General features: G+C 42.0%; 1 protein-coding gene across 3 annotated transcripts in view; it reads left to right on the top strand.

Annotated features, from left to right (window-relative positions):
* Nucleotides 1-15,705, top strand: part of erap2 (endoplasmic reticulum aminopeptidase 2) — a 52,161-nt gene that overhangs the window by 33,743 nt on the left and 2,713 nt on the right. For all 3 annotated transcript variants that reach the window (XM_078214759.1, XM_078214760.1, XM_078214761.1), the window contains exons 15-18: nucleotides 844-1,028; nucleotides 1,830-1,991; nucleotides 8,749-8,889; nucleotides 13,123-13,204. In XM_078214759.1, the coding sequence (XP_078070885.1) occupies nucleotides 844-1,028; nucleotides 1,830-1,991; nucleotides 8,749-8,889; nucleotides 13,123-13,204 (570 nt within the window). The remainder of the gene's footprint in view (nucleotides 1-843; nucleotides 1,029-1,829; nucleotides 1,992-8,748; nucleotides 8,890-13,122; nucleotides 13,205-15,705) is intronic.

The raw sequence follows: 15,705 nt of genomic DNA, 5'->3' as shown, positions 1-15,705 counted from the left end.
CTTACAAAGCTTACAAACTCATTCTGTGCAATGCTTCCATGAGCATTTCTTTTTATTCATTCATTCATGGGACATGGGTGTCGCTGGCTGGCCAGCATTTGTTGCCCATCCCTAGTTGCCCTTGAGAAGGGTGGTGGTGAGCTGCCTTCTTGAAACGCTGCAGTCCACGTGCTGTGGGTTGACTCACAATGCTGTTAGGGAGGAAATTCCAGGCCTTTAACCCAGTGCCTGTGAGGAATGGTGATATATTTCCAAGTCAGGATGGTGAGTGATTTGGAGGGGAACTTGCAGGTGGCGGAGTTCCCATATATCTGCTGCTCTTGTCCTTCAAGATGGAAGTGGTCGTGGGTTTGGAAGGTGCTGTCTAAGGATCTTTGGTGAAGTGTTGCTCTTTTTTGCTTTCATCTATTTTTTTTCCCTTCCAAATAATCAGACTTCATCTGTTGGTGAATGGCAGCAGATCATTCAGTCATGGAGAGCATCAGATCAAAGCCAAATCCTGTCCTTACTCAACATCCGGAAGGGTTGCTATAGAGCAAACAGGAAAGAGAAACGTGCTTGTTTTTCCAGTCCATATGCAGGGAGCACTGAGCTCGTTATCGTATGCCTGCTGATCACATAGCTCAGCATTGACAAGTAATGGATCCTGCAACATTGATGCATCTCCCAGCAATATGTCAGATGTTCTATTTATCTAGTGAACTGTAGGGGAGCTCTGTACTTACCTGTTCTAACCTTTTGTGAATTTATCCAAGAATTTTGTGCACTTTTTGATATTCCCAATAGATGCAGACTGTTACCCTCATGTGAGAAACTTACTGTGTGCTGTTGCTGATGTTTCAGGGATATATCCTGCAGTTTTTCAAACACCTGATTGACAAGCAGTCATGGAGTGATGATGGAACCGTGTCGGAGCGATTACTGCGGTCCAATCTCCTGGAACTTGTTTGTGACCTCCAGTACCCTCCTTGTGTTCAGAGAGCATCAGATTATTTTAATCAGTGGAGGAAGTCTAACGGTACCATGAAGTTAGTAAAGATTGAACTACACCTCCTTTGTGCCTTGTCTTACAGTAGGAATGGAAAAATAGAATTGTTTTTACTTAGCACTTATTGTATCCCTTTGAAAAATTCTAAAATACTTCTAAGAGTCACTAGTGTCACTGTGCTCAATAGATCTCACAACTGCAATGAGATAAAGGCCCAGTCAACTGCTTTGGGTAGTACTGATTGAAGGAGAATTAATAGCCAGGAGACCTCTCTGCTTTTAGAACAAGACAATTGACCCTACTCCTCGTCCACTTGGACGATATACAGATTCCATTATTAACATTTAATTTGAAGGACAGCACCTTTGAGCACTGCACCGCATCAATTCTGCACTGGGGCTCAAGCATTTAATTGGAGTTTTACTCTGTAAATTTCTAACTCGGGTAAGAATGGTCACCAGTTCAGCAAGCTTAAAATCTGTACTGAGTTAAGCAACAGATTTGAGTTTTATCTCTTGATAAATTATCTGAAAGATTATTTTGTGTTTAATGGATGCCTCGGAATTATTGCATATTTGTGATCTAATGAAAGGTTCAGTGAAGTCAATGATGAGAAAAAACATCATGGTGGTTATCCATCATTTTAATTAAGTGGGGCCACAGATTTGTGAGATGAATCATATGGGGCTCTGTGGTCCACCACTACATCCCTGGCTTAACAAAATCTGAGGATGAACCCACCCACTATCCTGATGGCTGGTTCAAAGCAATTTCATGCTGGGAACAGGATTAATTGCAATTTTACCCTATTTTACTGAGCACATTACTTTTGATGTTGCAGTTTGCCTACAGATGTCCTGGAGGTTGTGTACTCCGTAGGTGCCCAGAGCAGTGACGGATGGGACTATCTTCTGGAGAAATATATCCAGTCCATGTCCGGTGCAGAGAAGGATAAGATTGTTTCTGCTTTGGCAAGTAGCAGAGACCCAGAAAAACTGAAACGGTATGGACTTTAAATGTCATCCAATTTCCTATGGCATCAAGCACAGTGAGTCAAAGATTATGGTATTGCAAAGGGAAATTGCGGGTGTGTAGAAGTGGTAAGTGTAGACGTAGGATTTGGAATGAGTTACAGGTATACTCTGAGATAATAAACTGCGTTACGTTACATTGAATTACAGAATATTTGCATCACAGAAACAGACTATTCAGCTCAGCAGGTCATTGTCACCTCCTGAAAAAATACCTTCTTCTCATCTTCATCCATCTCTATGAATGTATCCTCCTATTCCTTTCTCTTTCATTTGTTTATCCAGCTTCCTCTCAAGTGCATCTATGCTCGTCATCTCAACTACTTCTTGTGGTTGGGAATTCCACATTTTAATCATTCTGGGTGAAGTACTGTCTTATGTTGATGGTCTCTAGTACTGGTCACCCCAACATTGTCTCTATGACTACCCAGATCCCATGAAAGAATAAAGAAGAAAACCTCCTCCCCTGCCCGCACCGCCACCATCCTGAGGTGGGGAAAGACCCCCATCAGTTGAAAATATCTCAATGACACATGAAATAGAATGTCTCATAAGAACATAAGAAATAGGAGCAGGAGTAGGCCATCTAGCCCCTCGAGCCTGCCCCACCATTCAATAAGATCATGGCTGATCTGAAGTGGATCAGTTCCACTTACCCCCCTGATCCCTATAACCCCTAATTCCCTTACCGATCAGGAATCCATCTATCCGTGATTTAAACATATTCAACGAGGTAGCCTCCACCACTTCAGTGGGCAGAGAATTCCAGAGATTCACCACCCTCTGAGAGAAGAAGTTCCTCCTCAACTCTGTCCTAAACTGACCCCCCTTTATTTTGAGGCTGTGCCCTCTAGTTCTAGCTTCCTTTCTAAGTGGAAAGAATCTCTCCACCTCTACCCTATCCAGCCCCTTCATTATCTTATAGGTCTCTATAAGATTCCCCCCTCAGCCTTCTAAATTCCAACGAGTACAAACCCAATCTGCTCAGTCTCTCCTCATAATCAACATCCCTCATCTCTGGTATCAACCTGGTGAACCTTCTCTGCACTCCCTCCAAGGCCAATATATCCTTCCGCAAATAAGCGGCTAATACTGCACACAGTATTGCAGCTGCGGCCTCACCAATGCCCTGTACAGATGCAGCAAGGCATCTCTGCTTTTATATTCTATCCCCCTTGCGATATAGGCCAACATCCCATTTGCCTTCTTGATCACCTGTTGCACCTGCAGACTGGGTTTTTGCGTCTCATGCACAAGGACCCCCAGGTCCCTTTGCACAGCAGCATGTTGTAATTTTTTTCCATTTAGATAATAATCCAATTTGCTATTATTTCCTCCAAAGTGAATAACCTCGCATTTGTCAACATTATACTCCATCTGCCAGGTCCTCGCCCACTCACTCAGCCTGTACAAATCTCTCTGCAGACCTTCTACGCCCTCCACACGATTCACTTTTCCACTTATCTTTGTGTCGTCTGCAAACTTTGTTACCCTACACTCAGTCCCCTCCTCCAAATCGTCTATATAAATGGTAAATAGTTGAGGCCCCAGTACCGATCCCTGCAGCACACCACTAGTCACCATCTGCCAACCAGAAAAGCACCCATTTATTCCGACTCTCTGCTTTCTGCCGGATAGCCAATCCCCAATCCACGCTAACACCCTACTCCCAACTCAGTGTGACCCAATCTTCTTCAGCACCTTTTGTGAGGCACCTTATCAAACGTCTTTTGGAAATCCAAAAACACCGCATCCACCGGTTCCCCTCCGTCAACCCACATCTTCATAAAAATCCAACAAGTTCGTCAAGCACGACTTTCCCCTCTGGTCTCTGGAATTGGTCTCTGACCAATTCTACCAACCAAACTTTAAAAAGGATAAAGGTGGGGATCTGACCTACAGCCTGAGAGCAAATGCATTCTGACCGGTATTTACTTAACAGCATAAGGGCAAAATACTGCAGATGCTGGAATCTGAAACAAAAACAGAAAATGATGGAAAATCTCCGCAGATCTGCCAGCATCTGTGGAGGGAGACTAGAGCCAACGTTTCGAGTCTGGATGACCCTTCGTCAGAGCACCAGTACTCGAAACAGTGGCTCTATTCTCTCTCCACAGATGCTGGCAGACCTGTGGAGATTTTCCAGCATTTTCTGTTTTTTTTTTACTTAACAGCATTTAGATTTTGTGGCCGTAAAAGAACACAACTTTACCAAAGGAATATTAAATCCTGCATTACATGTATATTGCCTCTGCTTTATTAAACACTTAGGGCAGGATCTTGCCTGCCATTCACTCCACACTCCCGCTGCAGCGAGGTCGGAGAATTTAGTGGCCAGCCAAATCTCCATTCACTGTGGCAGGATGGGAAAATCACTCCAGCATGAACGGTGGTAAGATTCCGGCTAAAGTATCCTCCTCATTGTTAACAAGCAATTCTTATCTGTCACAATCCACTTTCTGCGTCACAATTTATTTTTGCAGATTTTATCTTTGTAGAATTCTGGTTAGATAGATTTCCATCAGTTAATATTAAAAAATACAAGTTTTTAGTATTCTATTTCAAAGTCAAATAAATCCTATAATTAACATTCACTTGGACACATCTGAATTAATTAAGGAAAGTCAGCTTGGATTTGGTAAAAGCAAATCATGTTTAACTTAGTTGATTGAATTTTTTGATGAGGTAGTAGAAAGGACTGGTAAGGGTACTTTTTTAAAAATTCACTTCTGGGATATGAACATTGTTGGCTCGGCCAACACTTATTGTCCATCCCTAATTACCCTTGAAAAGGTGGCAAAAGGCCATCTTCTCGAACCGTTGCAGTCCATGTCATGTAGGTACTCCCAGAGTGCTGTTAGGAAGGGAGTTCCAGGATTTTGACCCAGTGAAGGAATGGTGATATAGTTCCAAGCCAGTGTGTGACTCGCACATGCCAGCGGATGTGGCCCACCTTGATTCTTAGTAACCGCAATACTGCTCCTAACATTGCCCCTAAAGGCCCTAATCCCTCACCTCCCTGGCACCTCCTGCCCTCTCTTTGCCACCTCAGATGGCGATGTTCCCATGTACCTGCAGCCCTTCTCCTTCTGAGTTGATGTGGAGTATATGAACTTTCAAAAGGCATTTGGTAAATTGACATAGGCTTGTTTGCAAAATTGAGGCCCATGGAATGAAAGGTAAAGTGATGGCATGAAAAAATGTTGAGTGAGTGACAGGAAACCAAGATTAGTGGTGAACAGTTGTTTTTCAGACTGGAGGAAGGTGTACAGTGGTGTTCTTCAGGGGTTACTACTAAGATCACTGCTTTTCTTGATATGTATTAATGACTTAGACTTGGGTGTACGAGATAGGATGTCAAAATTTGTAGGTTACACAACTTGGAAATCTTGTGAGCTGTGTGGATGATAATGATAGACTTCAAAAGGATTTAGACAAGCTGGGGAATAGGTGAATATGCCCATTTAATGCAGAGAAATATGAAGTGATATTAGGGTGAGGTGAGGCAACAAAAAACAGTATACAATTCTAAAGGGGATGCAGGAGCAGAGGGACATGTGCTGGATTCTTACCGCCTCGACCGCCCGAGGCTCGTAAGATTCTGCCCGAGGCCAACGGAGAATGCTGTTGTGCGAGCCTCGCCCGCCCTGATTCTGGGGCAGGCATGCCAGTAAATTCCGGCAATGGAGCCTATGTACAGAAATTAGTGAAGGTGATGGGGCAGATTGTAATTGATTAAAAGGACAAACAGGATCCTGGCCTTTCTAAATTATGGCATAGAATACGAAACCAGAGAGATTATAATAAACCTGTATGAATCACTGGTTCGGCCTCAACTGAGTTATTGGACCAAATCCTCATCTGGGCTCAGGAAAACCAGACCTGCCCAGTTTTATGGCTCAAACTGCACACCTGACCCAGGTGTGACTTCAGATGCCGGTGGATATGAGTGTGGAGGTGGCCTACCTTGATTCTGAGTAACAGTACCCCTAAAGGCTCTAATCCCTCACCTTCCTGACACCCGCTGCCCTCTCCTTGCCACCTTAGATCACCCCATGACCTACGCTCCCATGTATCCAGTATGCAGTACTTCCAGTCCTCGGATTCCATGTAGTGTCAATGGATAAAATTTCACATTCATTTGGTAAAGATAAACTGCTCACCATTTAAGAAAAGCCTCCTTCAAACATAATAGAAGCCTTCATCAAACACGCTATCACTAAAACGACTTTCTGCCATGTGAAAAAAAATCTTCTCATGTTTGTAATTTTATTAACTTGTGTCAACAAACCAGAAACCTCATCAGTGGTACAATCTGAAATTACAACCTCTTGAAACTGTCATTCATTCTCAGTTGAATGGATCACAGACTATGCTGATATCCATTAGCACTCCAAACTCAAACAAACAAACATTCATAATCACCACAGTCAGGTACAATTTCAAAGGAGAGTGCCTGTCAATCAATTGATGGGACAGAGGGTTAGACTTTTCCCAAGTGTACGTTTTCTTTCCCAGTGTAGCTAACATTTTCACTGCATTATGGTGCTTTCTCCATTGGAAAAGTACATTAATGCATGTGAACAAACATACATGGCTGATCAATGTAAGGGTGAAATGAGCTTCAAAGGGCCTATTCTAATGATGAATCATGGCATTAAAACACATCTATATTACAATACAGCATTAAATAATGACATTCGAAGGTGTCAAAATATTTTATACTTTCCTTTCAGAATGTTCACGACTCCTCAGCAGGCATGCGTTTTCTTCAGAAACTCTCAAGCCTGGTGTTCTTTTAATTGGTCTTCTAAAACCCTTCACCACCAGACGAAAATGATGTTTTGGAGGAAATCTGAATTTGTCCCCTATTTAAAATAGGCAACGCAACCTCAGTGGGGATGAGTGTGCATTTTTCACACTAGGCATCCCTACCTGCAAAAAGCTCAGAGGAGAATGGCACAGAGTCACAATGTGGAAGAAAATCAGATTTTCTCAAAAAAAAATCAGTGTGGCCACAAAATGTAATCTGCCTCCACACCCAGACAGAAATTCAGCCTAATGTGTTCAATTCTGGGTACCACACTTTAGGAAGGATGTAAAGGCTTTAGAGAGAGTGCAGAAAATATTTACAAAAATGATTCCAGTATTGAGGGATTTACGTCATGATGATAGGTTAGGGAAATGAGGATTGTTCTTCACGGAGAATAAAAAATTGGGAGGAGATTTGATAGAAGTATTCAAATTCATGATTCTATGATTCCAGTCGGATTACTACAATCAGGATACTCATGGGTTCTTGCGTATGTAAAAGTAAATACATAAGCTGCAATCCCATAATGGGCGCTAAATCTCAGGAGAGGACAAAAACGACAGTTATGCCGGCAATAGCTCGGTTTGAGATCTTCCCCGGCCCTGCCGGTGACGTGATCAGGTTCATGCCCAGAAAGAGTGTGAGCCTCATTTGCATAAATTAGCATCACATTGATGCTGCTGCTTCTGCCCTCATCCTAACTACCTCCCCAGCTGGCGTGATGTCACACTGGCGCAAATCACTACTGGTTTTCAAAAACAAAAACTAGTCGAGATGACCATGATTGGGGTATACAGGTCCCTGGGTGGTGAGTGACATGCCCGGGCTTTGCTCCCTGGCATACTTGCACAGCCAGGAAACTCTCTGTGGAGCTGTATTTTGGCAGGAGGAGGCCATTCAGCCCATCCAATCTGCACCAACCATCTGAAACAGCACTCTACCTAGGCCAACACCCACTACCCTATCCATGTAACCCTGGGCATTGATCATGGCCAATCTACCTAATCTACACACCTCTGGATTGTGGGAAGAAATCAGAACACCCGGAGGAAACCCACACAGACGCAGGGAGAACGTGCAAGCTCCACGTAGACAGTCACCCAAAGCCAGAATCGAACCGGGGTCCCTGGTGCTGTGTGGCAGCAGTGGTAACCATTGTGCCACCGTGTCGCCCTTTAAATTCCACCAGCTGCCATGATAAGACTTGAACCCATGTCCCGAGAGTATCAGGCTGGGTTTCTAGATTATCAGTCTAGTGACATTATCACTGCACCACCATATTGAAAAGGTACAGCTTGAAAATCATAATGAACATAATGGAAACATAGAACAGTACAGCACAGAACAGGCCCTTCGGCCCACGATGTTGTGCCGAGCTTTATCTGAAACCAAGATCAAGCTATCCCACTCCCTATCATCCTGGTGTGCTCCATGTGCCTATCCAATAACCGCTTAAATGTTCCTAAAGTGTCTGACTCCACTATCACTGCAGGCAGTCCATTCCACACCCCAACCACTCTCTGCGTAAAGAACCTACCTCTGATATCCTTTCTATATCTCCCACCATGAACCCTATAGTTATGACCCCTTGTAATAGCTCCATCCACCCGAGGAAATAGTCTTTGAACGTTCACTCTATCTATCCCCTTCATCATTTTATAAACCTCTATTAAGTCTCCCCTCAGCCTCCTCCGCTCCAGAGAGAACAGCCCTAGCTCCCTCAACCTTTCCTCATAAGACCTACTCTCCAAACCAGGCAGCATCCTGGTTAATCACCTCTGCACTCTTTCCAGCGCTTCCACATCCTTCTTATATTGAAAAATTGAAACATTGAAAAGGAAGGTAGCTCTATAAATAAAAATTTGTAATGCTTGGAATAATAGATCCATTATGTCTATTTTTTCTGTCATCAACAGCCTGTTGGAACTTGGTATGCAAGGGGATGTCATCAAGTTGCAGAATCTCGCCCATGTCGTTGTGGGAATAAGTAGGAATCCATCTGGACAATTCCTTGCCTGGAATTTTGTGAAGAAAAATTGGAGTAAACTGATAGAGAAGTTGGTACCTTTTCAGTTTTACAGTCTTTGTTTTTTTTTCTGTACTAGTATTACCACTCACATCAGCCAGAACCACAACACACACTTACAATATGGTAACAAGAGGAGGCCTGAGAGCCCCAAAGCCTGTTACATTGTTCAGTTTGATCGATGGTTCTCAAATTGGGATCTGTGGACCCCTGAGGGTTCACTGACCTTTTAGGGTATCCACAACCTGTAGGGACGGTCAGTAGGTATGTGATGTGGACAACCACCCAAGGCACCGTGGTCAAAGTAAGAGGGTGAGTGGCATCTGGAGGCCTGCCCTTGTGCCTTCCATGTTTCTGCTCCATGGGCACTTGCTCTCTCCACACCCCTCGAGGATAGACAGGCTCTGCAGTGAGAAGCAGGCATACCCATCTCACTAACATCTGTAAGTAAATACTGTTCTGTTAAAAGTATTCACAATATGTTTCACATGCAACACTTTGTTGAGGAGTGGAATAGAGCATTATAATTTTAATGTGGAAAGTCAGTGATTACTAATTCATTCAAAAGGTTGTCCTTCAACCAAAAAGGTTTGACAACCACCGAGTTAGATGATGGCTGGTTAGCATCTCAAATCTGTTTATTCACCTTTGCGTCATATCCCTTGATACCTTTACATGTGAAAAAATATATAACAAACGCATTCTTGAAAATTTCAATTGATCCAGTATTCCTGTGAGGGATAGAGTTTGTGATTTCCACTACCCTTTGTGGAAGAGTGCCTCCTGATTTCACTCAAGAATTATCTAACCCTAATTTTAACATTATAACCTCTTATTCTGGAATTCCCTTACCAGAGGAAAAGGTTTTGTTAGATCTAACCCATTGAATTGCTTTGTCAGTTTATATGCCACAATTAGAGCACCATCGACCTTCTAAACTCAAGGGAATACAAGGCAGGTTAGTGCAACCTTTGCTCATAATTAAACCCTTGAGCCCTCATCTGCTGCAGCCTCTCCTTTCGTGGTACATCTTTCCAAAGGTTCATTATTCAAAATTAGAATCATAGAATCCTACAGTGCAGAAGGAGGCCATTTGGCACATCGAGTCTGCACCAACCACAATCCCACTCAGGCGCCATCCATTTACCCTAGCTAGTCTCCCTGACACTAAGGGGCAATTTAACATGGCCAATCCACCTAACCCGCACATCTTTGGACTGGGGGAGGAAACCGGAGCACCTGGAGGAAACCATTGCAGACTCCACACAGTGACCCAAGTCGGGAATTGAACCTGGATCCCTGGCGCTGTGAGGCAGCCATGCTAACCACATAGCCACTGTGCCACCCCAAAATTGTGTGCAGTGCTCCAGACTGGGTTAGACCAAGGCTCTGTACAACTGAACTATCATTTGCCATTACACATCTGATGAAAGGTGGTTGACCAAAACGCCAATTCTGTTTCTTGCCCCACAGATGCTATCAGACCTGCTGAGTATTTACAGTATTTCTGTTTTCATTATTGAAATATCGGCTGGAATTCTCGGACCTATTCATGGCTGGGATTCTCCGGTCCCGCTGCAGTGAACAGTGTTTTGGCTGAGTGCCAAATTCTCCATTCTCGCTGGCACTGACTGTGGGCAATCGAGATTGGAGAATGCCAACCTTTTCCACTTTTGAATTTTAATCCTTTTGCGATAGACAGATTTTGCATTCATCTCCTTGATTTAAAAAAAAAAATCTTGGCACTATCTTTTGGTGTTTGTGTGCAATGCCATTTAAATCCCTTCACTCCAACACAGCACAGCTCCTAGTCTCTCAAAGATTTGTCTTTCTCAAATTTCAGATCCAAATTGGATGACCTCACATTTGCAATTACAGACCAAAGTAGAATAACAATAATAAGTTTTAAAAATATTTTATAAAATTATGGTAGAAATCATAATCAGAGCTTTTTGTCCATTCTAAATTCTCCCTCAGTGTACCCGAACAGGTGCCGGAGTGTGGCGACTAGGGGATTTTCACGGTAACTTCATTGCAGTTTTAATGTAAGCCTACTTGTGACACTAATAAATAATTTTTTTTTAAAAAAGTGTTCTTATTATGGACACTTGCAATGGAAAACAATTGTTCAAAGGTTATGTAAGTTATGTTAGTAACCCAAAAGTGAAATCCCAACCTTAATAAATAATTTTTTTTTTATCCATTCATGGGACATAGGCGTTGCTGGCTGGCCAGCATTTATTGCCCATCCCTAGTTGCTCTTACTGAGTGATTTGCTAGGCCATTTCAGAGGGCAGTTTGAGAGTCAACCACATTGCTGTGGCTCTGGCGTCACATGTAGGCCAGACCAGGTAAGGACGGCAGATTTCCTTCTCTAAAAGACATTAGTGAACCAGATGGGTTTTTCCGACAATGGGTTCTTGGTCATCAGTAGATCCTTAATTCCAGATATTATTAATTGAATTCAAATTCCAAAATCTGCTGTGGCGGGATTCGAATCCGGGTCCCCAGAACATTAGCGGAGTTTCTGAATTAGTAGTCTAGTGATAATACCACTAGGCCATCACGTTCCTCTAAGTAGCACTAGAAATTACCATGAAAGGTGTTGCGTTTCTGATAAAATATTTTGCTAATATTCTTCAATGAAAAAGACCTGCCAAAACTATCTAGTCTGGTCTTTGTCTAACTTCAGTCCTCATTGTTTAGTTAATTAATAATGTCATCAAAAGTTGCTTAACAGGCCATTCAGTTATTATACAATTACACATTCAAACCCAACACTGCTTCCTGTGAACAAAATGATGTATTATCAATTCAGAGAGCAAAATTACAAAGCTGACTTCTGAAAATATTACCACATTTTTATGTTTTAGCATTTTAACAAATTTGATGCTTCAGTTCAGCATATCACCCATTATTCTACCACAGTTTTTGATTGCCCACAGATAAGTTCTTGCTAAAATAAAAGCAAAATACTGTGGGTGCTGGAATCTGAAACAAAAACAGAAAATGCTGGAAAATCTCAGCATCTATGGAGAGAGAATAGAGCCAATGTTTCTTTACATTGGCTTTATTCACTCTCCACAGATGCTGTCAGTCCTTCTGAGATTTTCCTGCGTTTTCTGTTTTTGAGTCCATGCTAATGTTGTTAGTGCAGTTGTTTGCATGAACATCTTAAGATAATCCTCCTCAGACTTGAAGGTTGAAGCTAACATAAACAAACCTGAGCAATGTTTGTGTTGAAAGAAGTAATTATATCTATCAATTGCTTAAATTTGAATTTGAAATTATAATGTATGATATTTGTTCTCCTCTGTCTTCTTTTCCCCTCGGTAAGAGTTTTAACAACACCAGGTTAAAGTCCAACAGGTTTATTTGGTAGCAAATGCCATTAGCTTTCGGTACGCTGCTCCTTCGTCAGATGGGAGTGGATATCTGTGAGCAAATAAACCTGTTGGACTTTAACCTGGTGTTGTTAAAACTCTTACTGTGTTTACCCCAGTCCAACGCCGGCATCTCCACATCTTTCTTCCCCTCTACATTCCCCTCCCAGAGTTGATGCACATAACATTGCTGATACTGAAAATGATTAAGAGTGATCTCAAAAACACACACAGACCTGTTTCAGTGATGTGCTAATCGGTTTATATTTTAAAAATGCAAGAGAATAATTCTTAGATTCTGTCAAACTGAATTGAACCAATAAAAACTATTTTAGCATTCTCATTTCTATCTCATCTTTAAATCTCTATAACATGATCTTGCTCCACTCTTCTTTCTCTAATAAAAGCAAAATACTGTGAATGATGATGATCTGAAATAATAACAGAAAATGCTGGAGAAACTCAACAAGTATAGCAGCATCTATGGAGAGAGAAACTGAGTTAATGTTTGAATCCAATATCTTTTCTGTTTGATTTAATTGAAATTTTGTTTTTTTATTTTGTTATTTTCCATACTGTTTAATTTTTCTTTCTCTTTTGCATACTCTTAATTCCTGCAGATTAGTGTTTTCATTTTTCCTATATTGTACTTTGTACCATTTTTAAAAAATGAAAAGGCACCAACACTTTGAAGCCACCTCAACTCTGTCCACAGAATAACTTTCAGATATTTTAGCAACTGGAGTAATTAGAAAGCTGAACGATTTGGATCAGTTCTATTAGAAAATTGAAATCTAACCTAATTGATACCAAAACGGGAATATTTTTCTTTAAAACTCACCTGTGGGGAAACCATTAAAGATGCATTTATATCGCTGCAGATTTCAACTTGGCTCATTTACTATACGATGGATTATAATGGGAACAACATCTTGGTTTTCATCAAAGGAAGAACTGGAAGAGGTCAGTAAAATCTCTAATAATATGTGTTTGTAAAGTGAGAAGGACTAAGGAGGCTGAGTGAATTTTCACACCTCTTTGAATTGCTGACAAATGATGTAATACAAGTTTCTGCTTTGCAGTTTCCACATGCTAACTTCAATAGCATCGACCTGCTGGTCAGAATTTACGACTAATTCTAAGCCTCACTCAAAGAGGATGTAAAGTTATCTGGATTTGGTCATTGCCTTTGGTTAAGATCTAGTGTAGTTTTTGATCCTGGTCCTGGCCAATGAGGTTACACTGAGGCTTCACCAGAAGCAATTTTTTAAAAAGCCATCTGGGCCTTTTGGCTAAGATGAAGCTCAGATCAAGCCCAGGAGGGGGTGTAATGCCGCATCCTGTCAGCTTGGATCTTGTTTGACCAAGCCCAAGATGGAAGGTATGGCCTGTCTTGTCAGCTTGGATCTGTTTTGAATTGGATTTTTGATTGGGAATGAAGTACCAAAAGGTGCACAAAAAAGTTGCCCGACAGAGGAAGGGGGATGGAGTAGTATTCTACAAATATTTTCTGTTAGTTGTGACTTATATGCTTAGAACTGACTGTAGAGAGTAAAATATTGACATTTTCCACCTCCTTCAGCCTAAATATTCAACCTGAAAGATCTGCAATTCCATTTACTATTGGCATCATACATATTGAAGCATTTAAGTATTGGTTATTTACTTAAAATAAATTGCTATGCTCCTTTTACTTCCCCCTTGCATCTTCTAACCAGTTTTGTAATATTTACCAACAGCAGTAATGAAGTTTCAATTACAGAACTAAACAGAATTCCTTTAAAAAAATCATTATTTCTGACTTGATTTGATTTATTATTGTTACATAAGAACATAAGAAATAGGAGCAGGAGTAGGCCATCTAGCCCCTCGAGCCTGCCCCGCCATTCAATAAGATCATGGCTGATCTGAAGTGGATCAGTTCCACCTACCCGCCTGATCCCTATAACCCCTAATTCCCTTACCGATCAGGAATCCATCTATCCGTGATTTAAACATATTCAACGAGGTAGCCTCCACCACTTCAGTGGGCAGAGAATTCCAGAGATTCACCACCCTCTGAGAGAAGAAGTTCCTCCTCAACTCTGTCCTAAACTGACCCCCCTTTATTTTGAGGCTGTGCCCTCTAGTTCTAGTTTCCTTTCTAAGTGGAAAGAATCTCTCCACCTCTACCCTATCCAGCCCCTTCATTATCTTATAGATCTCTATAAGATCCCCCCTCAGCCTTCTAAATTCCAATGAATACAAACCCAATCTGCTCAGTTTCTCCTCATAATCAACACCCCTCATCTCTGGTATCAACCTGGTGAACCTTCTCTGCACTCCCTCCAAGGCCAATATATCCTTTCGCAAATAAGGGGACCAATACTGCACACAGTATTCCAGCTGCGGCCTCACCAATGCCCGATACAGATGCAGCAAGACATCTCTGCTTTTATATTCTATCCCCCTTGCGATATTGGCCAACATCCCATTTGCCTTCTTGATCACCTGTTGCACCTGCAGACTGGGTTTTTGTGTCTCATGCACAAGGACCCCCAGGTCCCTCTGCACAGCAGCATGTTGTAATTTCTTTCCATTTAGATAATAATCCGATTTGCTATTATTTCTTCCAAAGTGAATAACCTCGCATTTGTTAACGTTATACTCCATCTGCCAGATCCTCGCCCACTCACTCAGCCTGTCCAAATCTCTCTGCAGGCCTTCTGCACCCTCCACACGATTCACTTTTCCACTTATCTTTGTGTCGTCTGCAAACTTTGTTACCCTACACTCAGTCCCCTCCTCCAGATCGTCTATATAAATGGTAAATAGTTGAGGCCCCAGTACCGATCCCTGCGGCACGCCACTAGTTACCATCCGCCAACCAGAAAAGCACCCATTTATTCCGACTCTCTGCTTTCTGCCGGATAGCCAATCCCCAATCCACGCTAACACCCTACCCCCAACTCCGTGTGACCCAACCTTCTTCAGCAACCTTTTGTGAGGCACCTTATCAAACGCCTTTTGGAAATCCAAAAACATCGCATCCACCAGTTCCCCTCCGTCAACCGCACTAGTCACATCTTCATAAAAATCCAACAAGTTTGTCAAGCACGGCTTTCCCCTCATGAATCCATGCTGCGTCTGCTTAATCGAACCATTCTTATCCAGATGGCCTGCTATTTCTTCTTTAATGATGGATTCCAGCATTTTCCCAACTACAGACGTTAAGCTAACCGGCCTGTAGTTACCCGCCTTTTGTCTATTTCCTTTTTTAAACAGCGGCGTAACATTAGCCGTTTTCCAATCCGCCGGCACTCTATACTAATACATGTTACCAGCACATAGAAGTAGAAAAGAAGAATAAGGTACATGAAGTGAGAGCGTTAGACAGTACGAGAGAAGGAAGTAGCAGCATATTAGATAGGAATGGACTAAGAAAGACTATAAAGAACACAAAGACAATTCTACAATGTATGTAT

The sequence above is a fragment of the Mustelus asterias genome, chromosome 6 (genome assembly GCF_964213995.1).
Source record: "Mustelus asterias chromosome 6, sMusAst1.hap1.1, whole genome shotgun sequence".
Classification (NCBI taxonomy): domain Eukaryota; kingdom Metazoa; phylum Chordata; class Chondrichthyes; order Carcharhiniformes; family Triakidae; genus Mustelus; species Mustelus asterias.
Note: the sequence above shows the minus strand (reverse complement) of the source record. Positions and strands in the feature narration are given on the sequence as shown.